Source organism: Gopherus flavomarginatus, chromosome 1 (assembly GCF_025201925.1).
Source record: "Gopherus flavomarginatus isolate rGopFla2 chromosome 1, rGopFla2.mat.asm, whole genome shotgun sequence".
NCBI classification, from domain to species: domain Eukaryota; kingdom Metazoa; phylum Chordata; order Testudines; family Testudinidae; genus Gopherus; species Gopherus flavomarginatus.
In genome coordinates this window covers 67652106-67676315 of record NC_066617.1, presented here as the reverse complement: position 1 = coordinate 67676315, position 24210 = coordinate 67652106, and the positions used below count along the sequence as shown (strand labels likewise).

General features: G+C 45.6%; 2 protein-coding genes across 12 annotated transcripts in view; one reads left to right on the top strand and one right to left on the bottom strand.

Annotated features, from left to right (window-relative positions):
- Window positions 1-15027, top strand: part of GRIP1 (glutamate receptor interacting protein 1) — a 584939-nt gene extending 569912 nt beyond the window's left edge. For all 11 annotated transcript variants that reach the window (XM_050923229.1, XM_050923277.1, XM_050923304.1 and 8 more), the window contains 2 exons: window positions 12299-12445; window positions 14413-15027. In XM_050923229.1, coding sequence (XP_050779186.1) covers window positions 12299-12445; window positions 14413-14646 — 381 coding nt within the window. In that variant the 3' untranslated portion in view covers window positions 14647-15027. The remainder of the gene's footprint in view (window positions 1-12298; window positions 12446-14412) is intronic.
- A 1929-nt stretch (window positions 15028-16956) lies between these two features.
- HELB (DNA helicase B) overlaps window positions 16957-24210 on the bottom strand; it is a 40546-nt gene continuing 33292 nt past the window's right edge. The window contains exons 9-13 of the mRNA XM_050923335.1: window positions 23140-23199; window positions 20239-20497; window positions 19129-19263; window positions 17910-18413; window positions 16957-17302 (exon numbers count right to left, since the gene is read on the bottom strand). Of these exons, the coding sequence (XP_050779292.1) occupies window positions 17213-17302; window positions 17910-18413; window positions 19129-19263; window positions 20239-20497; window positions 23140-23199 (1048 nt within the window). The 3' untranslated portion in view covers window positions 16957-17212. The remainder of the gene's footprint in view (window positions 17303-17909; window positions 18414-19128; window positions 19264-20238; window positions 20498-23139; window positions 23200-24210) is intronic.

Genomic DNA, 24210 nt, shown 5'->3' with positions numbered 1-24210 from the left:
ATCCATTCCAGGTAGGTGATTCCCAAGCCTTACCTAGGCGGTGGGGTCGGAGTGAGAGGTCGCGGCCTGGAGTACTGCAGAGCCAAAGGCCGCATCATCTCTGGACTGCTGAACCAGGGCGTAATGGGAAGCGAATGTGTGGACCGATGACCAGGTCGCCGCCCTACAAATCTCTTGGATTGGCACGCGGGCAAGGAAAGCCAGCGATGATGCCTGTGCTCTGGTGGAGTGAGCAGTCACACGGCCCGTCGGAACGTGGGCCAGGTCGTAGCAGGTCCTGATGCAGGAGGTAACCCAGGAAGATAGCCTCTGGGAGGAGATCGGCAGCCCCTTGACCCGGTCCGCTACCGCCACAAATAACTGGGGGGACTTGCAGAAGGGTTTGGTCCTGTCCACATAAAATGCTAGTGCCCGGACATCTAGCGAGTGGAGCTGTTGCTCCCTGCGGGACGAATGGGGCTTTGGGAAAAAGACTGGGAGGAAAATTTCTTGGTTAACATGGGAAGCTGAGACCACCTTGGAAAGAAAGGCAGGGTGAGGCCTCAGCTGTACCTTGTCTTTATGGAAGACGGTATACGGTGGGTCCACTGTGAGGGCCCTCAGCTCTGACACTCGTCTAGCTGAGGTAATGGCCACTAGGAAGGCGGTCTTCCACGAGAGGTAGAGCAGGGAGCAAGTAGCTAATGGCTCGAAAGGAGGGCCCATGAGCCGAGATAGGACCAGGTTGAGGTCCCATGAAGAGGCCGGAGGGCGGATTTGTGGATAGAGCCGCTCCAGTCCCTTCAGGAATCTCGCCACCATAGGGTGGGAGAAGACAGAACATCCGTCTGTTCCAGGATGAAATGCGGAGATGGCTGCTAGGTGGACCCGGAGGGACGACAACGCCAGACCCTGGGTCTTGAGGGACCAGATGTAGTCTAAAATAGTGGTGACGGGAGTCTCCATAGGGCGAAGAGCTTTCTCTGAACACCAGCAGGAGAAACGCTTCCACTTAGCTGAGTAAGTCGCCCTGGTGGAAGGCTTTCTACTGCCCATGAGAACCTCCCGAACCAGGGTAGAACAGCGCAACTCGGAGCCTGTCAACCACGCAGGAGCCATGCCGTAAGGTGTAGAGACGGAAGGTCCGGGTGACAGAGTCTGCCGTGGTCCTGAGTGATCAGGTCCCGATGAAGGGGCAGGGTAACCGGATTGGCTACTGAGAGGTCCAGCAACATGGGGTACCAATGCTGTCTGGCCCATGCTGGAGCTATGAGAATCACCCGGGCTCTGTCTCTGCGCACCTTGAGGAGAACCCTGTGTATCAGCGGAACGAGAGGGAATGCGTAACACAGGTGGGCTGTCCATGGGATCAGGAATGCATCTGCTAGAGACCCTGGAAGGAGCAGAATGCTCGACACTTCGTGTTGTGCCTGGACGCGAAGAGGTCCATCCGGTGACGACCCCACCTCTGGAAGAGTGAGAGGGCGACGTCCGGACGGAGGGACCACTCGTGCGAACGGAAGGATCTGCTCAGCCGATCCGCTAGAGTGTTCCGCGCTCCCGGGAGATAGGAGGCGGAAAGGTGAACCGAATGGGCTATGCAAAACTCCCAGAGACACATTGCCTCGAGACACAGGGGAGAGGACCTGGTGCCGCCCTGCTTGTTGATGTAAAACATGGTCGTAGTGTTGTCGGTGAACACCGCGACACAACGACCTTGAAGGAGATGGACAAACGCTTGACAAGCAAGGCGGACCGTTCTCAACTCTCGTATGTTGATATGGAGGTTGATCTCTTGAGGTGTCCACAAGCCCTGAGTTCTCTGGGTGCCGCAGTGTGCTCCCCAGTCCAGATCGGAGGCGTCCGTGGTCAGGGATGCCGAGGATTGGGGCGGATGGAACAGGAGCCCCGCACAGACTACAGACTGGTCCAGCCACCAGCGAAGAGAGTCCAGCACCCGCTGAGGAACGGTGACGACTGTGTCCAACGAATGTCTGGCCGGCCGAAACTGCGCAATGAGCCATGATTGAACAGGCTTCATGCGGAGTCGGGCATATGCCGTTACGAACGTACAGGCTGCCATGTGGCCTAGAAGGGCCAGACATGTTCGTAGAGAGGTCAGCGGGGCCGCCTGCAAACGTAGAATGATGGCCGACAACGACTAGAACCTGGGCAAGGGTAGCAAGGCCCTGGCCAGGGTAGAGTCCAGAACGGCCCCGATGAACTCTATCCGCTGCGTGGGGAGCAGAGTAGACTTGTCCACATTGATGACGAGGCCCAAGGCCGCAAAAAGGGTGCTGATCTTGTCGACATGGTCGCGGACCTGCAGCTCCGATGTGCCTCGGATCAGCCAGTCGTCCAGGTAGGGGAAGACGTGAATGCGGCAACGTCGAAGGTGTGCAACGACGACTGCCATGCATTTTGTAAACACCCTCGGGGCCGTAGAGAGGCCAAATGGAAGGACCGCAAATTGAAAATGTTGGCGGTCGACCACAAAGCGGAGGAAACGCCTGTGTTGGGGGGGCAATGGAGATGTGAAAGTAAGCGTCCTGCATATCGAGGGCGGCGTACCAGTCTCCGGGATCCAGGGATTGGATGATGGTTCCAAGGGATACCATGCGGAACTTAAACTTCACGATATACTTGTTGAGTTCCCGCAGGTCGAGGATGGGCCTGAGGCCGCCCTTGGACTTGGGGATTAGAAAGTAACAGGAATAAAACCCCTTGCCCTTTTCGTTTTCCGGAACCGCCTCTATGGCTCCCTTGACAAGGAGCGCGTGCACCTCCTGACGGAGGAATTGCTCGTGAGAGGGGTCCCTGAAGAGGGATGGGGATGGTGGGTAGGAGGGTGGGGGCGAAGAAAACTGCAGGCGATAACCGGCCTGCACCGTACGCAAGACCCAACGGTCCAACGTTATTCGGGTCCACGCCGGGAGGAAAAAAGGAAGGCGGTTGTAAAACTGCGGGGAGGGATCCGGAGGGGAAACTGGTACTGTGCCCTCGGGCGCACCTTCAAAATGAAGGCTTAGGCCCTGGAGGGGCCTTGGCGGAGCCTTGGTTCTGCCCCGTTTGACCACAAGACTGCCTGCGGCGGTTGTTCCTGCCTCGGCGCCTAGAGAGGTCCTGCCGTGGGCGGAACTGAGGGTACGGCCGCTGCTGCTGCTGCTGGTTCTGCTGCCGGAATGGCCTGCGCTGTGTCGCCGGCGTATGCATGCCCAGCGACCGTATTATGACCCTGTTGTCCTTGAGGTCTTTTAGTCTAGGGTCTGTTTTATCTGAAAATAGGCCCTGGCCTTCAAAGGGGAGGTCCTGGATTGTATGTTGGAGCTCCGGTGGAAGGCCAGAGACCTGCAGCCAAGAAATTCGGCGCATCGTGAGCCCCGAGGCTAGGGTCCGAGCGGCCGAGTCGGCAGCATCAAGGGAGGCCTGTAGCGATGTTCTTGCTACTTTCTTGCCCTCGTCCAGGATGGTGGAAAATTCCTGGCGGGCGTCCTGAGGCAAGAGCTCCGCGAACTTCCCCGCCGCTACCCACGAGTTGAAGGAGTAGCGGCTGAGGAGGGCCTGCTGGTTTGAGACCCGGAGCTGTAGCGCCCCCGCCGAATAGACCTTGCAGCCCAGGAGGTCCATTCGTCTCACCTCCTTCGACTTGGGCGCTGGGGCCTCTTGTCCGTGGCGCTCCCTGTCGTTCACCGACTGGACCACCAACGAGCAAGGTGTCAGGTGAACATATAGGTATTTATAGCCCTTCGAGGGGGCCATGTTCTTTCGTTGCACCCCTCGAGCGGTTGGAGGGATGGAGGCCGGTGACTGCCAGATGTTAGTGGCGTTGGCCTGGATTGTCTTTATAAAGGGCAGGGCCACTCTGGTGGGCGCATCGGCGGAAAGGATGCTCACCACCGGGTCCTCAATTTCAGACACCTCCTCCACTTGCAAGTCCAGGTTCTGTGCCACCTGGCGGAGGAGGTCTTGGTGTGCCCTAAGATCCAGTGGGGGAGGACTGGAGGACGAGGTACCTGCCACTGCCTCATCCGGAGAAGAGGACGAGGAAACCCCCGGCAACAAAGTGTCCACGGGGGGTTCCGTGTGGGGCTGCACCTCCGTTTCTGGAGGGAGCTCTGGGTCCCGGTGACTGGACCTGCCGTCTGCTTCCGGGGAGTGAGGGGGTCTAGATACCGTCGCCTCCGGTGGTCTCCGTTCCCCCATAGGGCGGAGGGTAACGTGTTGCGGACCCTGGGCTTGGGAATACGCCCATGGGGTCCAAAACCCCCACTGTTGAGGCCCTCGCTCTTGTGGTGGAGGGTCCTGGAATAGGGCCGAGTGTCTGTCCTGTCCCATGGCATAGGCGCTGTCAGTCTGGGAAGAGACCGATGGCTCCCTAGAAGACCACGGAGGTGCTGAGCTTGGTTGGTATGCAGCTCTGTGCGCCGAGACCGACGCTCCCCTCGGTGCCAAGGCCCGGTGCCGCGACCCACATCGGTGCCGGGATCGGGACCGGGAACGGCGTGATGACCGGTGCCGAGATCCGGATCGGGAGCGGGAGCAATGTCGGTGCCGGGAGCGGGACCGCGACCTTCGATGAGTGCGGTGCCGGGACGGCAGCGGAGACCGGGACCTGCCACCGGTGCGGTGCCGGGAGGTCGACCGGGGAGCCGAACGCCAAGGTGAACGGCTCTTGGAGTCTCGGTGCCGGCGGTGAGACGAGCCCGACCGGGACCGTGCAGATGGTGATCGGTGCCGCGAGTACGACCGGTACCGCCTGGGAGAACGGTGCCGGGACTCTGAGCGGCGCCCCGAGCGCGAGCGTTCACGCCTCCGGGGTGATCGGTGCCGGGACTCGGGAGACAGCACACGAAGCATCGGCTTACCCCTGGAGGTTACCCCTCCCGGGGGTGCCGGCTGAGGCTGAGATGGCTCCATCAATGCGATCAAGTCCCGAGCCGAGGCAAAGGTCTCCGGCATAGACGGTACCCGTAGCTCGACCCCTGATCTTAAGGGGGAGCTAGGAGGGGCTGGACTCGACGGACCTTCCGGGCCCCGAGTCAACAGCAGTCCTGTAGGCGGTGCCGCGACCAGGGTAGGTGCCGAGCGCTCCACTCGGGCCTGCTTGGATGGTGTTGCAGACGCCGAGGGACGTGAGTCTGCTCCCGGTGCCAGAGATGGTCGGTGCCGGGGAGTCTTGCCGGTGCCGGCGCGGTCCAGTGCCGGAGTAGAACTGGCTGACTGCGCCGCCGGTGCCGGAGACAGAGCCACTTCCATAAGGAGAGCGCGAAGTCTTTGGTCTCTCTCCTTAGTGCGAGGCTTAAAAGCCTTGCAAATGCGGCACTTGTCGCTAATGTGCGATTCCCCCAGGCACTTAAGGCACGCATCGTGGGGATCGCTCGTAGGCATCGGCTTCTTGCATGCCGAGCACTGCTTGAAACCCGGCGAGCCAGGCATGGGCCCGGTGCCGGGTGCCGGGGAGGGCAACAGCCCACCCGCAAGCGATGTTAGATAACTATTTACAAGATTCTAGCTAACTACTATGCTAACAGTCTATCTACTACTTAACTAAGAACTATTTACAACTAAAAACGACGAACAAGAACAGGAGAGCTAGGGACATGGAGGTCAGCAAGCCGCACTCCACAGTTCCAGCAATCGACACGGCGGTAAGAAGGAACTGAGGAGCGGGCGGGCCGGCAGGGGTATATATCTGGTGCCATACTGGTGCCACTCTAGGGGGCGACCTGCCGGCCCACTGGAGTTGCTAGGGTAAAAAGTTTCCGGCAGACGTGCACGCGCGGCGCGTACACCTACCTGGAATGGATATGAGCAATCACTCGAAGAAGAAAAGCCTGATTTCTCTTTGTGTTAGGAATCTGTCTCTCTCTCAGGGAGTGGTGAGGGGGAAAAGAGGATGGGGGAAGGCAAATTTCCTCTTTGTTTTAGATTCACGGAGCTTGAATCTGTATAGTCTCTCCAGGATAATCCAGGGAGGGGACGCCTGGGAGAGGCAATGGTGGGGGAAAGGGTTTACTTTCCTTGTGTTAAGATCCAAGGGGGGTTGGGTCTTGGGGTCCCCAGGGAAGAGTTTCGGGAGTCAGAAAGTGTCCCAAAACACTATATTTTTGGGTGGTGGCAGCTCTATCATTTCTAAGGTAGTAATTAGGCTTAGAGGGGTTCATGCAGGTACCCCATCTTTTGGACGCTAAGGTTCAGAGTGGGGATACTACCTTGAAAGTGTGGGTTCTCTTTGCTAATTCTCACTTTAAGATAATATGAAATAAGACACCCTCATAGCTAATCAATGGAGGGATTTGGTTCCACTTTAGTTCCTGAAAGGAAAAAAGCTGCCTTCAAACAGTGTACCATCTTTTCTGGAATACCATAAGGCATTTTTGAGTTTCAGCTGGTGTGGGACACTGCACTGCATTTTTTTACATTGAATTTGTGTGAAGATTTCTCAGATGAGCAGTTCACTACAAAGGGATAGTAATGTTTTGAGTGGAGAGAAGGGAGCTCATTTGAAGAGAACATGTGTCTTGGTTCCGCACTAATTCTTTTCTTCTTACCAGAAAATGTGTACACACACAAAACTGTCTGAAAAACATTTTCTTCCTTTACTTTCTAGCCTTGCTAGAATGGCTTCGTGCTAATAACAGCTGGAAATACACTTGAGATCAAAACAATCAGACATAATTGCCATATAACAACCAAAAGTCTGTCAATAATAGATTTCTGGAAGAGTTTTCAAATCTTTTTTATTGTTAATCAGATTATAAATTTAGCAATACCTGAAATGGCTTTCCACCACTCCTGTTGTCTATGAAATTTGAGGTGTGATAATAATATGAGTGGAGGAACAGAATTATTAGTAGTATTTTGTACTATACTTCATTCTGTACCTTTATCTGGAAGATTTAAGATCAGATCTTACACAATGATGAAGGGCAAAAAAGGATACTTCGCTGCAAAAGAAAAATACTTTAGGCTTTAACTGAGATTTTGTGCTGATCCTGTAGTAGTGCACTGCCCTGCAGGAGAGTGAGGTAAGCGAGGAGATGGTCTCTAAGCCTGTTGTTTGCTGGGCAAAAAGGGTGCGTGTTTTTTTTAATCATGATATCTCAGTTGAGTTAGCTGAGTACAGTTTAAAAAGAAAGACCTATTAAGATGCAGGATAAAAAAAAAGTTACTAACCTTTCTGTAACTGTTGTTCTTCTAGATGTGTTGCACCTGTCCATTCCAATGTAGGTGTGCATGCTCCAAACACAGTTACTAGAATTTTTACCCTAGGTAGTATCCGTTGGGTTGGCTCCAGAGCTCTCATAGTGCCAATATAAAGGGCCTTGCTGACTCAGCATCCCCCTCAGGTTCTTCTTATCGTCTGACTCTAATAAGAGGAGACAGAGGATGGGTCTGTGCAACACATCTCAAAGAACAATGGTTACAGAAAGGTTAATAACAGTTTTTTCTTCTTCGAGTGCTTGCATATGTCCATTCCAATGTAGTCTGCTCCTAAGCAGTTATACAGGAAGTGGGTTTGGAATTCAAGAACAAGCTGACTGCAAGACTGTGAAATTGGCATCATCTCTGGCCTGCTATGTGATGGCATAGTGCATTGAGAATCTATGCACCAAAGACCAGGTTACTGCCCTGTAGATGTACTGAATAGGGATTTGAGCTAGGAAGGCGGCCAAGGAGGCCTGTGATCTTGTGGAATGGGCGGTCAGGTTAGCTGGAGATGGAATGCCGGCCAGCTCGTAACACGCATGAATGCATGATGTAATCCAGGGTGAAATCGTCTGGGTGGAGATGGGAAGGAGCTGGGTTGATCTGTAAAACAGTTTAGTTCTCTGTATGTAGAATGCTAGGGCACGTCTAACATTCATGGAGGGTAGGCGCTGTTCCTCTCTGTTCGCATGCAGCTGGTAGAAAGACTGCTTGACTGCACCGTATTCTCAAAGAAGATCATATATGGGGGTTCCAATGTGAGGGCACAGATCTCCAAAACCCTTCAGGCTGAGGTGATGGCCACTGAGGCGGCCGCTTTCCAGGAGAGGTGCACTAATGAGCACATTGCCAGTGGCTCCAACAAGGGACCGGTAAGCTTTGACAATATGAAATTTAGGTCCCAGAGCAGAATCTACTCTCTTACCTGCTGGTATAATCTCTCCAGGCCTTTAAGAAAACAGATAACCATGTTGTGCAAAAAGACAGACCAGTTGTCGACCCAGGAATGGAATGCTGAAATGGCTGCTAGGTGACTGAAGACACAACCAAACCCTGTTATTTCAGAAGCAAAAGATACTCCAATATGAATTGCAATGAGGATTGCCTGAGCAGAACTTCATATTGAGAGGACTAGAGGGAGAATTGTTTCCATTTTGCAATGTAAGTGGTCCTGGTAGAGGTTTTCTACTGCCTAGCAGGACTCTACAGACTTGCTCCGAGCAAGCTTGCTCCTCAAGATCCAGCTATGGAGCTTACAAGCTGTCAAATGAAGAGAGCTGAGGTCAAGGAGGGATTAGACCTCTTGTTCCAACAGTTGCTTGTGAAAAGGGCCTGGGAGGGGGAGTAAGGCAGGGTAGACAAAAACTGGAGGGTATATCCCACTTCTATTGAGCTAAGTACCCAACAGTCCGAAGTAATGTGGGTGCAGGCATTGAAGAAGCGGGTCAGGTGGTTCAAAAACAGAGGAGTAACTGGATTTGATATTGTGAGGATTGAGATGTCGACCTCGAGTAACTCACTGAGTTTTTCGAGCTCCCCAAGAATCTGGAAGCAATCTGCATCAGCCTGCTGAGGCTGGCGAAAGAGGTCTAGGTCTGCTCTTCTGCCTCTGCCATTCCTGGCTGGCTGGGCAAAGTAACAGACAGTCTGTTTGGGGCCTGTAATTCTTCCTGGATACTTCTAGAGTATATAGGCGCTGGGATTCCAGGGTCACCTTAGAGTCCTTAAACCCATGGAGCCTAGCATTGGTTTGCTCTTAAAAGTGCATGGACCCGTCAAAGCGGAAATCTTGGAGGGTTTGTTGTACCTCTTGCGGAAAACCTGACAAGGGCAACCATGAGCTTCTGTGCATGGTCACTACTGTGGCCATAGGTCTGGCTGCAGAATCAGCTGCATCCAGGAGCTACCTGTAAGGAGGCTCTCGCCACTGTTTTCCCCTCCTCAGTCAGGGAGAACTCAAACTTTTGTATAGCTTCCCACATATTGAAGTCAGTGGCACAGCAGAACCTGCTTGCTTGCTATGCAAAGCTGTAGTTCTCCTGTGGAGTAGGCCTTCTGGCCGAACAGGTCCAACTTTTTAGGGTACTTTGCCTTAGGTGTTGCATCCAGTTGTCACTGGTGGTCGCTATCACCAGGGATCCCAGGGGAGGATGCGAGTATAGAAACTCGTAACTCTTGGCTGGTACAAAGTACTTCTGCTCCATATGCTTTGCCATGGGAAGGTGGGAAGTGGGGGTCTGCCACAGTGCCTTCGCTGGGTCCGTGGTAGCCTTGTTGAGTGGTAGAGCCCCCTTCATGGGACCCACTGCCAACAGACTGTCCAGCAGGCTGTGAGTTGCCTCCTTGACAACCTCTGCCTGGAGGCCTAGATTTGAGGCCACCCAGTTTAGTAAGTCTTGGAAAGCTTTGTGGTCATCTTTCAGAGTGGGCACACCTGCTACCACCGCAGCCTCATCTGGGGAAGAGGAAGAGGAAGCTAAGACCAGCTGAGGGGTCTCCGCCCTTCTCTCTGTTTCAACCAGGACCTGTGGGGCCTCTTCTTGGAGGTTCGGTGCTTGGCTCAGTACCAGAGTCCTGATTGAGGGGGCTCACAGCAAGGTACCAGAGGTGCTCTGCTCATGGAGGCCACTGAGTAGGAGCTCCTCAATAGAGTGCCCTGGCCTGAGGGGAACCACCAAGGGTTTCAGAAGAGCTATTACATGGGTACCAGTCCCTACGGACAGTGGCCAAGCATTCAAAGGTACCCCTGTGCTTGGGGCCATGGCGAGGTAGGAATGGTCCAGGAGCAGTGAGGGCAGCTGCAATGGTGGGAAGAATAGAATCCCACTTCCAGCTCTGATGAAGATGAGCAATCCCAATGTGGTAACCAGGGTGGTGCGGACCCGTTCTGTGCCAGTAATCAGTGCCGCAGAGAAGCCTGAGGCTACCATAGGGGCTTTTCCCTTAGAGGGTGGTCTTGGTACTGGATGGTGGCTGAATGTTGGTTCCGTGTCGCTCAGTGGAACCAAGTCCTGCACCACCAGGAACTGGTAATGAAATCAAGTCCCTGACTGCCACAAACGCCTCTGGAGTAGACAGTACTGCGAACTGACTGGCGCGCTGTCTGTCTCATGGTGGTGCCTGTGAAGCTGGAGTCACTGTGTAGGTACCAGAGCCATTGGTGTCAACTGTTGTGGTGCTGGGGAGGAGTGACCCAACGTAGGCCTCGCTCTATTCTGGTCCCTGTTCCTGCTTTACCTCAGCACTGGGGACTGACTCTTCTCTGGCTGTTTCATATGTTTCTTTTTGGGCACCAGGTTGGGGTCTCATGACTAATAGGGCGAGCGCTCTGCCCTGAAACTGAGATGCTTGGTGCAGAGGGTGAGCACAGCTCAGAAGCAAGTCTTAGGGCTGCCTCCATGAGAAGAACCTTCAGTCTTGCTTCCTGGGCCTCTTGGTGTGTGGTTTGAAGTCCTTGCAGCTCTGATAGAAATCTTTTCTATGAGACTCTCCCAAGCACTTGAGACAACTTGACTGCAGGTCGCTCAATGGCATCAGCTTGCCACAGGAAGTGCAGGTCTTTTAAGCCCGGTAACTGAGGCATGCACTGGCACCAGGGAGCAGATGAACCTCGCTAAGTGTGAAGGCATCCAACAACTATGTACACTGGAAATAAGAGAAATAACTGAGAAAGCCACTGGGAAGTTTGCCTGAGAAATGAGAGTAGTTCCAGCAATCATCATGGGCAGTAAGAAGGAACTGAGGGGGCGCGGGCTAGGCAGGGTCTTTTATACCAGTGCTATGAACGTGCAGCACCAGAGGGTGCTGGAGCTGATCCAATGGATACCCCTAACGGAAAAAATTCTGGCAACTGTGCTTGGGGTGCACACACCCCTACAGTAGAATGGACATGTGTAAGCAGTCGACCAAGAACATTTGTTAGCTAGAGAAGAGCCTAGGCTGCAACATGGGTAGGTAACATGGTTTTTCACATGTTATTGTGCATCTCAATGGGGCTTTTCAATCATATTAAGCTAACTCAAACACACAACCTTTCTGCACAGCGAGATATACCCTACAAGAAGTCTCATTGAGTCTGCTGCAATCAGAAGAATGACAACCACAATGCAAGGTAAAATAGGCCATCTTCAGGACTCTAGAGAAACTTTCAATTTTCTCCTTTCCCCAAAAATACTTAATTCTACAAGCTTTTGTTCGTACGTTTTAGATACTCTCCTATCACCGACTACCCTTTCTGACTGGGGCAATCTCAGCTATACCTTGATAAAGATCTTATTTTAGCATCTGGCTAAGCATGCTGGAATGGAGCTTGCTAATGCTACTATTAACCTGGCCAGGAGGAGTTATTGCCGTGGAAGCTACAGAAAAATCAATATAGAGCTGAATGCTAATGCAATGTCGTTTAGTTCATTCTATTACTTGACACCAGACTTTCCTATGAGGACTCCTAAAAACAAACTCTTTGTTAACAATGCTCAGACCCAGCAACCCCAACTGTAAATCTGCTCCCCACAAGAAAGTTATGCAGGTCCACTTTAGACAGTTAAGAGCTCTGCAGCCCAAAGGCTTTTTGCTATGTGGAAACCTGAAGCTTAAAATGCAAGCTCAGCTCATGGCCTCTTACATTTATCATTCACACTGAATTTGTTGAAGTTAATAATAGAGGGATAGTCTAAAACTATCAAAACACGTGACAACACAGTTATTTAGCCTACACCCAAGTTACTACATCTTAAAGGTGCTAAGTACATAACAAAAACCGATGAGCAAAGCACTCTAATTCATGTATCTAATGATCTGGGCAATCAGAGAATAAGATGACAGAGAAACTAAACAGAATAAGGCTAGAAAATGTGTCCAAGGAGACAGGGTAAAAAAGTTAATTAACGAGGTGAGTCAGGATTATTATTGAAATATACCAAAACATTATTAATATTCTCCTAACCATTTTCCAAAAAGAACTTCACAAATGACATTCCAAATTAGAAATGCAAAATAATAGGGAAATGATCATTCTAGTATGAAATAAACATTCAGAGAAAAACCTGTGATAGTATGCACAAAATGCGGAAAAATCTTTTCTTTTGTTATTTTTAAATTATTTCAACAGGTAACTTTGTACAAGGAGTCAGACATAGAGGACTTTGGATTCAGTGTCTCAGATGGTTTGTTGGAAAAAGGCGTATATGTTAAAAACATTAGACCAGCTGGACCTGGGGATCTAGGTGGTTTGAAGCCATATGACAGACTTTTACAGGTAACCCTATCCGTACTTCGTATACAGTTTACTTTGTAAAAGGTATATGTGATAAATGTTGTATGGGATTTATATATAAAATGTACACGTGATGGTTTAACAGAGTATAATGTTTTTATTGTCACGAGTTTGGAATGACCATATTACCCATATTCTGTTTATACCACGCTCTAGAAAATAAGTGCAACTTTTTAGAATTTTAAACATGTTTACTGGTACAATAGTGTGTATCTCAGTTATCCTGCTTCATAGTAGTTAACGGAAATCAGTCTGACATCCAGATGAGAAAAGTTAGTACCACCACATTTTAAACTCTACAGATAGCTAAGCTAGATTTTCTATAATGCCAAGATAACACTATTTTATAAAGTCAGATACTTCAAAACACCAAGGTGGTGTACAAATTACTCCTGGGGGCGTTCTGCACACAGTATTTTAAAATGCTGCAGAATTCTGCAAATGTTATTTGTCAAATAAATGTGGAGGCACCAGCATGGCATTGAGGAACACAGGCCACTGGCTGCACAGAGGTGAGAGATCACTCTGCAGTTGCTCCCACTCAGCCCTGACACAGCGCAATTACTGGGCCACCCCAGAAACACCTCAGGGCCCTGCCTCTCTGTGTCAGGCGCACCAGGTGTGGGCAGGCAGGCTCAGCAGGGCAGGATTCAAGTGTGGAGGGGCTTAGCGTGTGGGGGGAGGTCCAGGTGTGGGGCAATCTGGGAGCAGGGTGATCTGGCTGCAGTGATAATGGGACTGTGCAGGGGGGTCCAGGTGAATGTGGTTGGGGCTCAACCAGGTGTGTGTGGGGGGGTCTGGGAGTGGGGCTCAGTAGGTTGGGGATCTGGGTGTGGGTGGCTTGTTGGGGTGGTGCAGGGGGAGTGGGGCTCATTGGGAGGGTTTTAAGTGCGGGAGGGAGGCCTCTGTATGAGGGGTCTGGATGCCCAGGGCTTGGGTAGATGAGGGAGCAGGTCCCTGTACAGGGTTCCCTCCACCTGCAGCTGAGGAGCAATGGGTGCAGGAAGTGGGAGGGATGGGGGGAGTGAAGAGTTTGCAGAGCTTCCTGCAACCAGTGGAGAAATCAGAGAGTGGGTCGGACCTGGCCCCAGATGTCATGCAGTGGAAGAGGAAGTCAAAGTCCTGTCCTCCGCAGCTGAGCCCAGCACAGGGTAGGCGCCACCAGCCGGGTCTTCCCCAATCCTGCCCCCACCCCACAGTGATCTACCACTCTGCTGGCTGCCCTGCGCACCTGAAACATAGTGCTGGGGAGGGTCACATGACTGCTCTGGTGGTTTCCCTGTTAGAAAGTCATTTTTCTGCAGAGGACATAAATTATGCACATGAGCAGAATTCCCCCAGGAGTAAGAAATGCTTACTGGCAAGCAGAAATTTCCAACTTTCCTGTGGTATGTTCTTCCTCAGTTTGGGGTGCTCATTGTTCTTGAGATATTGCTGTATGTGGTCTATGACTGAGTAGTCAGTCACATATCTGATCGATGCAGTCCTTGCTCTCACCAGATACCAACTACCACATTAGCAGAACTTACTACATTTCTTTTGAAACTAGGGTCTAAAATGGGTTGGAAATTATTTTTTAAACTTTTCTCTCCAACCACTTTCAATATAAATGTTTTAATTATTCATAAGACACACTTCTGGAAAACTGCTTAAGAGGACTGTTATATTAGTGAACATAGTGCAAGTGAGAAATAAGTCATGTTTATTCGATAATCATGACCACATGATCTGTACTAGCATTAACTGCAATATGGTAAATATTGATTAGAAAAAAGTTTTCTGTTCTCCTTAAACCATGTCGCATTTTCTTTACTTCATCTACAGGGCCACTAACACATTCTAGTCATATTTTAGATAACATCTGTGTTTCTTAGGTACTTGTGTTCTGTTGATTTCTTTTCTACATCTAAAACAGTAATAAAACTAAACCAACACTTTAAACCTTTCAGGTAAATCATGTTCGTACCAGAGATTTTGACTGCTGTCTAGTTGTGCCTCTCATAGCAGAATCTGGCAATAAACTGGAATTGGTTATTAGCAGAAACCCACTGGCCTCTCAGAAGGTAACCTCAGATCAACAAACTTTAGCAGGTGGAGAATGGAATGACCAAAATAATGCCTTCCTTCAACAAACCGGACATACTGCTAGTGTGGAGACACGAGATCCTACCAACACAATATAGCAACACGTTATTTTAGTGGGACACTCTGAAATGAAAGACAGTATATGGTGCTAAATCCCCTTTTCAGATTTCTTTGACACTTGAGGCACAGATGTCTTGTGGCATTAAAAAGCCCAGAGGGTCTGACTATCCCTCTCAAGGCTTGTGGTAGTTCATGGATTACTTTAAAAATCGAGTTTGGTTTTTAATGTGATGGCCACTGAGTGGTGCCATTCCAAACTAAGCCTGATGTCAGAATGATATTGAGTAAAGAAAATGGCTAATGGCCTTATTTTTTTTCCTGAAGTAGCAGAAAGGGAGAACTTTAAAAGAGACTGAATTGCTCCTTCCTGTCTTAACCGCATCATTAGTTTTTGACCAGAAAAAATAGGATTACTCTCTTTTTCCACAGGTGTCTGGATTTTGTTTTTTTTCTTTTAAATAAAGCTAGCTGGCTACTGAGTGGGGGGGGATCATGAGATAGGGGTATGCTGCCCCACTACTGTTAGAGTAGTGTTTTGTGAACCATTGCTCTGCTGGTTGTGCTGCAGCCATCACACTAAGTGCTGTTTAAGTGTTTTAGCAAAGATGCACATAGGAAGCTGCAGTGTGTGATGATCAAACTGTGCTACAATTTTATTAGCAGTTCCATTATTCCCTATGCAATGGAAATACTAGACAGAATGTGTCTTGGAACGGTAAGATTCATTTCAAGCAGAGATGTTTTAGGTAGTGGGAAACTTCTGATGAAGGATTACTGAATACAAGTAAAACAAACGAGTTATTTAAATCAAATTAAAGGGTTTTTTTTAAAAAAAAAGTTAAGTGGAAATGTTTATATTATATCAACTACTAGTAGCAATGGAGGACTGATGTAAAATTCATTCAAATGAGAATGATTCATACAAGGACATACAAATCTAAATTTTTATTTACTAATAAAACAGTTTCTTGAGGGTTACTAATAGATTTATGAAGTCCATTTAAAAAGGCTTTGTTTTCAGCCTTCTCATATTTACCCTTACAAGTTTTTAGAAATTTGAATTGTACATACATTTTACAAATATGACACATTCTTTCCTACCCACCCCCCTTGAAGCAATAAAATGCTGCCAGTTGCTTTTAATGCTCACCAGCAGCTGCTTTGATTTGTTCCAGTATTCAAGTTGTCATTGGTAATTATTGTTATCTGGTGAATATAAAGATACTGAATTTGTATTAATTGATTAGATATGAAGACTCTACAATTATCTTACAACCAGATTTGTTTTGGGTCAATATAAATTGTTTAGGAAGACTATCCCCCATGCTGTTTTCCTTTATGTGAACAAGCTCACCTGCCCTGCACACACAAGCGTAATGTTTCATTCATGTTTCAGCACTGCCAAAAGATCAGACAATATGAAATTTAACCCCAAATCATGTAAAAACAGAAAGTTCATGAGTCACTTAAATATGTATTTTTATTTGTAATAAATAAGTATTAAACTGTAAAGTATTTTTGTACAAATTTAATACTTTAATAGCATGATATTTATCGTCTATATATGGATTTTGGGAACTTGCAAATATTTGTATGGAAAAAACTGTATAAAATGGAATAAACAGTGATTTAAAGACAATATTCTTAACAACGAGAAGGTATTTACATGTATTGGACAGCAGGAAAAATAGCATATTTACAAACTATTGCAGAGATCTCATATTTCACGATCTTATTTTAATTTTTAAGTATTTCTACCACAAATGTAGGTAGGACAAGAAATGCAAGCCTCTTTAGGCAAATATTGGGATTTTAAATAATCCATGATGAAATATGCAAAGTATTATTCCAGAACCTAGGAGTCCCAGTCATGAACCAGGACCCCATTGTGCTAGACAAATATTAGCCATCCAAATTTCAGTATATATTAATTAGAAGTTTAAATTTGCACATTTTCCCTATCCGAAAACTTCCAGTGCATCAAGTGAAGTAATTAGCCAGGATATTAAAAGGAATTCACATTTGGCACTTGACCACCCTTTAAGAGCTCTATTTTTCATTACAATCTGTTCAGAGCAAGATTTGACCCAACTTCATTATCCTGCATGGTAGCAATAGACTAGTTAGTACTTATTTGCCACGCCCAAACTTCCATGAAGTTACCTAGAGGATATGGGTTCATAAGAAAAATCTGCATTGTAAGTCAAAATACATGGGTATGAGCTGACTGCCATTATCATCAAACCATAATGCTTTGTGTTGCATCAACAATTTATATAGGCTTAAATACTATGGGCCAAGAAATTCCCTTCTTCTGAACAACAGATCTTTAGGACCTCAAAGCATCTATTCAAAGTTTAATGTAGCTGAACAAATAAAAGCTAATATACAGACATCTTAGCCTTCAAGAAAAAGTTGGCCATATCTTCTGCTAAATACAAGCAAAATTCTGAATATAAAAACTCCATATTAAAAATGATGCTCCTAAAAAAACTTGCAACATATTTAAAAAATTAAGACCGCACACTTTATTTCTCTGTTCCAAGACCTTATTTGGAGTTGTGTAACATATTTAAGTGTCATATTAATTAATGTACTTGATTGTTAAGGTCCAAAAAGCTGCTTGGGAGTTGGGCTCCTCAAAGTCAGATTCTGAAGGCGGGTTGACCCAAGAGGTGAGTCTTCATTATTTACCTGTCGAACAGGAAGAGAGTGATGAGGCCTAGAAATAGCACTTAAAATATAGTAAAGTGTTACTATGCAACACAAGGATCATTTTCAAAAAAAGATTTTCACTAATGACAGAGGTAGTTTAGAAATTATTTTCAAAAAACAATATACAAGTGGCAAACCCCAGGGGAAAGTGTCTTTGTAAATGTTAATTATCTAACAATTCAATATGTATACAAGAAATTTGCATGGTTTATATAAATATTGTACTTTTGCACAGCAAGTCAGCCCCTAAATTTTTGTTGTTTATAGCCATCAATTATTAATGCATTTTGAGCAACTCAAAGAGCCACTGCAATCAATAACAGTTTATCCAATATTACTTCTAAGATCACCGCTAGTTTAAACAGTAACCATTAATTACTCAGACTGTATGACAAGCTTCATCCTCTCATTCATTCCATATGAGATCTGAGGAAACTTTCCCAACAAAAGATTAATTAAACTGATATGTTCCCAAAGAAAAGTTTTGGTTTTGCTAAACTGTATTTTCTGCCAAAATGTTTAGTTGAATTCTCAACCAGCTCTATGCAAAAGTTTTATTTTAAATACTCTTTAAAGGGTTTCTTACCATAGTAACTTTTGAAGGACTTTCACAACTATCTGTAAAACTGCCTGGTCTTTTACATCCATTTGATTTAACAGGAGTCTCACTACCTGCACTGGCCAGTTCAGCAGTACTCCACTGTCCATTATTAGTTTGTATGTCATTAAGAACTGCAGACTCTTTTGCTTTAATGAAGTCATCTTCAACAGGTACAGAAGAGAGGGGAATATCCTCAGTTACTGAAACAGGACCAGGTTGAGTATCATGTCCTTGACTTTGCCAACAACCCTTTAGGTGAGATGACATTTGTTCTGGAGAGTTACTCATTTCTGAAAAGGTCTCTTTTAAACGTTGTTGTAAGCGAGTTTTTCTGGGAAAGCTCTTCGTAGTAACTGCTTTCCTGAGTTGAGTCTCTTCAGCCACAATATAAACCCGGCAGCATCCTCGAGTTACAGCTGTGTATACATGCTGCCAGTGCTGTGGGCCTGCATTCCCAACTACATAGACAATTGTTTTTTCCTCTGAACCCTGAAACACACACAGATTTTTAAGAACTCTTAACAAATTAAAAGTATTTAAAATGACAAGAAACGCGGGCTTACTAGAGAAGTACAATCAGTTAACTACGGAAGTACGGGCATGAATTTTGGGCTGTATAAGTTATTTACATATGTGTATACTAGTATGTAGACAAAGTTGGACTAGAAGGCAGGATTCTGTACAAGTCTATAAATGAAGGAGATTCTTCTTTGCCTAAATTCTCAAAGTTTTAGTTTCTCATAGGAATGGCAGTGGCTTCTCAAGTTTGTTTCAATTTCCATGTCCACAACAACAACAAAAGTCAATTACATTCACACATCCCACTTGGCTACAGAAAATGGAGTAACTAATGCTTCATAATACTGGATGTCTATCATTGAATTTGCTTTAGACTAGTCAACTTGTGTAACTTATTTTTTTTAAGTATTATTGAATAGTAAGTTGATTTCCATTGGATCAATCACTGCCTTCATTCAGATTTACTGCAAAGCTACTCAGCTAATCCCAGTGGGAGGGTAAACCAAAGAGCTAGTATCACACCACTTCCTTCCCTCACACCCCAGAGTTGTTCCTAAGTTCATATTCAAGGACTTTATATCTTAAGGGTGTTCCTTAAACCAAATTTGTCCCGTGAAATTACAGAGCAACACTGTAGTCAGGCTTTTTACTGGTTGACATAACTGTGCTGAATTACAGTTCTTACCTGAAATGTGTGAATAGTTCTGGCCCATGCATGCCTTATTTGACACTCTCTCCTCAGTGCCTCATACACCACAGTGAATCTGGAGCCATATGTGCTGCTGATGGTCAATAAACGACACCTATTGACTTCTACATCCTGTAGAACCAGCATGTGAGACTTCATGACCAGGTTGTAGTAGAAAGCAGATCAACATGTACACAGTTTAAGGGCTGTAGCTATGGAATCATATTAACTGACCCAATTCTTTCAATAACAATATAACTGCACAATAGGCTTAACCCAAAGAAAGCATATATGATGACAGGGGAGGAGTCAACTGAGACTTCTATTTCAAAACAAATACCTTGTGAGGAAATAACTTGCTGTCTATTCAGGTTTGTCTCCACTCCTGCTACTAGTCCCCAGAAGATCTGGTTTCTAATTGCTGTCCCTACCTGCAGGGGCCTCATTTACTACAGGCAGAGGACCAATTGCCCCTTCCCAGACTTCTCATATCTCCTTTCCAGTCAGCATTGCAGTATTTAGCTCAGTCCTGCAGGGGCCACTGTGGGGCAGGCTGGGCAGGGGCAGGTCAAGGCTCCTAATTCTCATGTTGGCCTCACCAACTAGATACAAAGCCGCAACAGCCGCTGGAGGTGAGCGCAGAATGATACTGATGCAATTTTGTCCTTCCCTGCCCCTGAATTGTTGTGAAATCCACTACTTGGCAGCCATAAACCCTCCTTCCTCAGCATTTCCCTCAAACCCTAGAGGGACAAGCCAGTTTTCAGGTATTTAACTCAGTATTTGTCCTAAAGATAAATACCATATTTATTGGAATTAAAATTTTCTTTCAAATGTGAATGTCTGATATTCATAACAGCGATGGGTTCACAGCACTGGACAAGTCAGGCCAGGTGCTGAAGAAGTTTCCTCACAACATTCTGCCAAAATCTCTGCTATTGCAATACTAGTTCTTTCTAGTGACAAGAATGATGAATCACATGAAAATTGTGTGATGTCAAATGTCCACTGTGGGCTAGGAGGAACTGTGCCTCAATGAAGACTGTAGCCAGATTTTTTGTGGTAAATCCTAACAATTAATTATTAATCTTTCAAAATAATACATACATCTGTTATGAAAAATATTTCTCCATTGCACAATCGTCTGTCATCCTCAGCACTGCCCCCAAGATCACTAGGTGGCTTTTGTCCACTCAGGAAGGCTTTTCTTCTACAACACCCGCTGCATTCACATTGATTAGGATTCTGAGAGTCACTTTCCCTTGTGCAAGCTGTGTTATTTTTTGGAAGAAGGTCCTTGAGATAGGCATTCCTTGTGGAACAAATTTTGTCATCACATTGGAACACCAGTCGATTTTTATGGTTTCTGAATCAGGAGAGGGGAAAAAAATTAAATAAAACAAATATTTATTTGCAACTTACTCAATGTGTTTGTGTGGCTCATATGACCAATTCAGATATGCACACTAACCTTTCATTTAAAAATAAAATTGCTAGCCTTCGTGATTGTGAAGATAACCTTCCAAATATAAACAAATGCAGTGTTGGCTTCCTGACTCTATGAAGGAGCCATCACTTCAAATGGTCCTAAGAGGTAAGAACTCTCCTGCTTCCTTCTATCTCACTGAAGGGTTAATGCTGAAGTCATTACTATTTCGTAACTGATCATTTTAGCAGCTGGCATAGAGAAGAGAGTGGAAGGAACTTGTCTCCAGGAGAGAAATACAATGCACAGAGAAGAAAGGCAAGTAATGAGAGGAGATAGACAGGTGGTTTGGGATTGAAGAGGGGCAATGAGCAGGAACAGGAATCATCCTAAAAGGTGAGCATATTTTCCCACTGGACAAACAATAATTAGAAGTTTGGTTACTACACAGAGATCATAATCTACCCAAGCAATTTATGCAGTCCTCTCTCTCACTTATACCAACAGGAGATAGAACTATATACTACCCTTAATCTATAGTCTAAATTTATACTCTAGCCCCCAGTCAATTAAAAATGGAGTTCAGTCCACTTGCACAGAATGAGTCTGGCACTCCTGTGCCAGAAGAATATGTTTCACAAAAGTTGAAGTCATATACACATTTTAAATCAGAAGATAGAAAGGATCCAGATCTAGAAACCCCAAGCAGCTTTGCAAAGCCATATCATGATTTTAAGTAAGTATGGCAGCCATTAAAAGTACATGTAAATAGCAAAGGAAAATATATATATATAGTTTGTACCCTATTTTGGGGTTTTATGTGTAAAAAGAGTCAAACCATTTTGACATCCTCTCCACACCCCCCGCAGTCTCTGTCATTAAAAATGTAGATCCTACATTTCTTAAAAGATTATGGTGACTGGAGAACAAGTGCAATGTAAGGATAAGATTTAGTCACAGATTCTGTGACTTTAACGAACCTCCAAGATTTGTTCGGGTTCAGCTCCCGTGACTATGGTGGGGGCTGGATTCCCCCTCCTGACACACACCCCCAGCGGCAGGGCTCAGAGCCAACCCACCACTTGGACTGTCAGTTCCACCCTCCCCCCTGCCACCATGTTGTTTTTAATACAAGCCACGCGCAGTTCACAGGCTTCAGTGAATTTTTTTTATTGCTTGCTTCCTGTCCGTAACTTACTAAAAATAACCAGGACAAAATCTTAACCGTAGCAATGGTTGACGCCATGAAAGCAAGAGAATGAAAGCTAAGTTCTTGAAAGAGAAAAGGATTTTCAGTCAGACTATTTAACTTTTTTTGTTGAAAACATCCCTCAGACATCCAAAACATCCTCCAGAAAAACTAAAGAAGGAAAAACTTGACATTCCTGATGTGTCTAACAACAGGCGGGCTGGGGGAAAAAAAACATTTAAAAAGCCTTTAATGCCTTCTTCGTACACCATAAAGCCAAGAAGAAAAAAGAGGCACATGCCCAGTTTTAAAAAGCCCCAAACATTTGCAGGTTACTTTTATGACTTTGAAGTTGAACAGTGGGGTTTTTTTTTGTTTTTTTGTTTTTAGTTTGTGGCAAAAATTTGGAAGAAAGGTTAAAGATTCAGCAACCTACCCTTTCAATTAAGGTGTTGAATCTCTAAGATTCCCCAAAAAGACCTACAGAAAAAACAAGGAAGACCACACTTGACATTGCTCATATTTCTAAGGTAAAAAAAGTATAAGACACACATTTCAGAACCTCTAAAAACATAAAGCAGCTGTGACAGAGTACTGAGAGGTGGACCTTGCTTCAGCACTCTGGTCACTATCAGCACCAGTTAGGTTTCCTCAGGGAGGGCCTCATAGGCAAGCCTGATAACGGGTTAAAAGAGCATAGGAAGGTGTTAGAAGGGGGGGGGGGTGAATGAAGAGAGAGAGAGAGGCAGGTAGGGGAGTTCTCTGAGTAGAGGCACTTCAATCCAACCCTTGTCAGGAAAGACCAGAAAGCTGGAAAACAGTGCAAAGGTGTTGATGCACTGATCTGTATTGGTGGAGGGACTGAGACACTGTAAATAAAGTATATGCCAGTGTTGTCAATAAGAAGGTCTCAAGGGTGGTCTGCGTTTGTGGAAGTAGCAGGAGTATGATAGGTGTGTCCTGTGACAGCAACAAAAAAATAGCACTACCTCAATTTTTTTTAAATAACTGTTTGCAGGTCAACTTTAATAATCAGCAATTGCTCACAAAAATGTTGGCTTTAGGACATGAACACCTCTTTTAATGAGAGAGAGGATCACTAGCCAAGACCCAGGGGTTTTCATCAAACTTACAGAAATGTCACGGAATCTTTATGCTCATTTCTGCTGGCTGTTTAGGTGGCAATTAGAGGACACGCCAAACAAGGCATAGTACAATCACCAAAGACATTATATCTAAAACCAATTTTGAAAGTTTAAAATATTTTCATTTGGTGTGTTTAGAATTTTGGCCCATTGTGTGAAACAATTTAAAAACATAAAATAAGATAGATAAAGGGAGGAAAGGCAATGTATACACACTATACACCTTTAGACTCAAAGCATTGTCTTACCTGGTTAAATGTTTTGAATAGTGCTGACAACAGAGTTCATTTATTAGATCACAATCTTGCCTACAAACATGAAAGAGGCACAACCTTAGCAACACGAGGCGTATACAAAGAATAATGAACATTTATCTAGAAACAAGCGTGTTCAAACAAAGAGGACACATTTTTAGCAATGACAATCTTCTACTGACCATTACAAAAAGTGTTTTAATTCAGAGGTAGTTCAAAAGATGCTGCTGCAAAAGAACAGTTTCGTTTTATTTTAATTCCAGAAGAAGTAAGACAAGCAGCTTGCAAAGTATATCTAGGTAAATTGGGTTTGGTTCCAAGACAGCACAGCAAAACAAGAATGAGTATATTCAGGTATTAGTGCTTGTCTGTCCATAGACTCTTTGGAACTAAAAGAAGTCCAGCATTTTAATGTTTCTTTTCTGGAAACTTGGAGATCTTAAGAATTCTTAAAAACTTGTCATTGCAGATTATATTCCCACAAGATTTACTAAATAGTACATTTAAATGGAGCTTAATCAAGAACAGTGTGCTAGAATTTAGAGGACTTAGGTGTGATGATAAATATTCTGCAAGATCCTCTTCAAAGCAGACCAGAGAAATTAAAAACAACTTCAGAGACACTTCGTGTTCACAATATAAATAAAATATAGGTAAAATATCCATAAATCACTACTACTGTTTTATAGTTTGGAGTTTTTACAACTCCAACTTTCCATACACACCTCCAAGAAAAGCATCAGAATAAGATCAATTTTATTTACAATTTCTTTACAATGCTGCAGGCTTGGTTCCTATTGGATGTTAAATCAATAATTTATCTTAATACTCTGAGTTTACATTACATGGTTTACATTAGAGGATCTCAAAGCATTTTACAAATAATTAATTTAGCTTCACAGCACTCCTGTGAGAGTCAGGCAGATATTATCCCACTTTGGGAGGTTAAATGAGTAGCACAATGTCACACAAGAAACCTGAGGCAAAATCAGAAATAGAGCTCCTCTCAACTATTGATTTTGTGTCTCATTTGCACTAGGCAAAAGGTTTTGGAGGGGGGTTTTA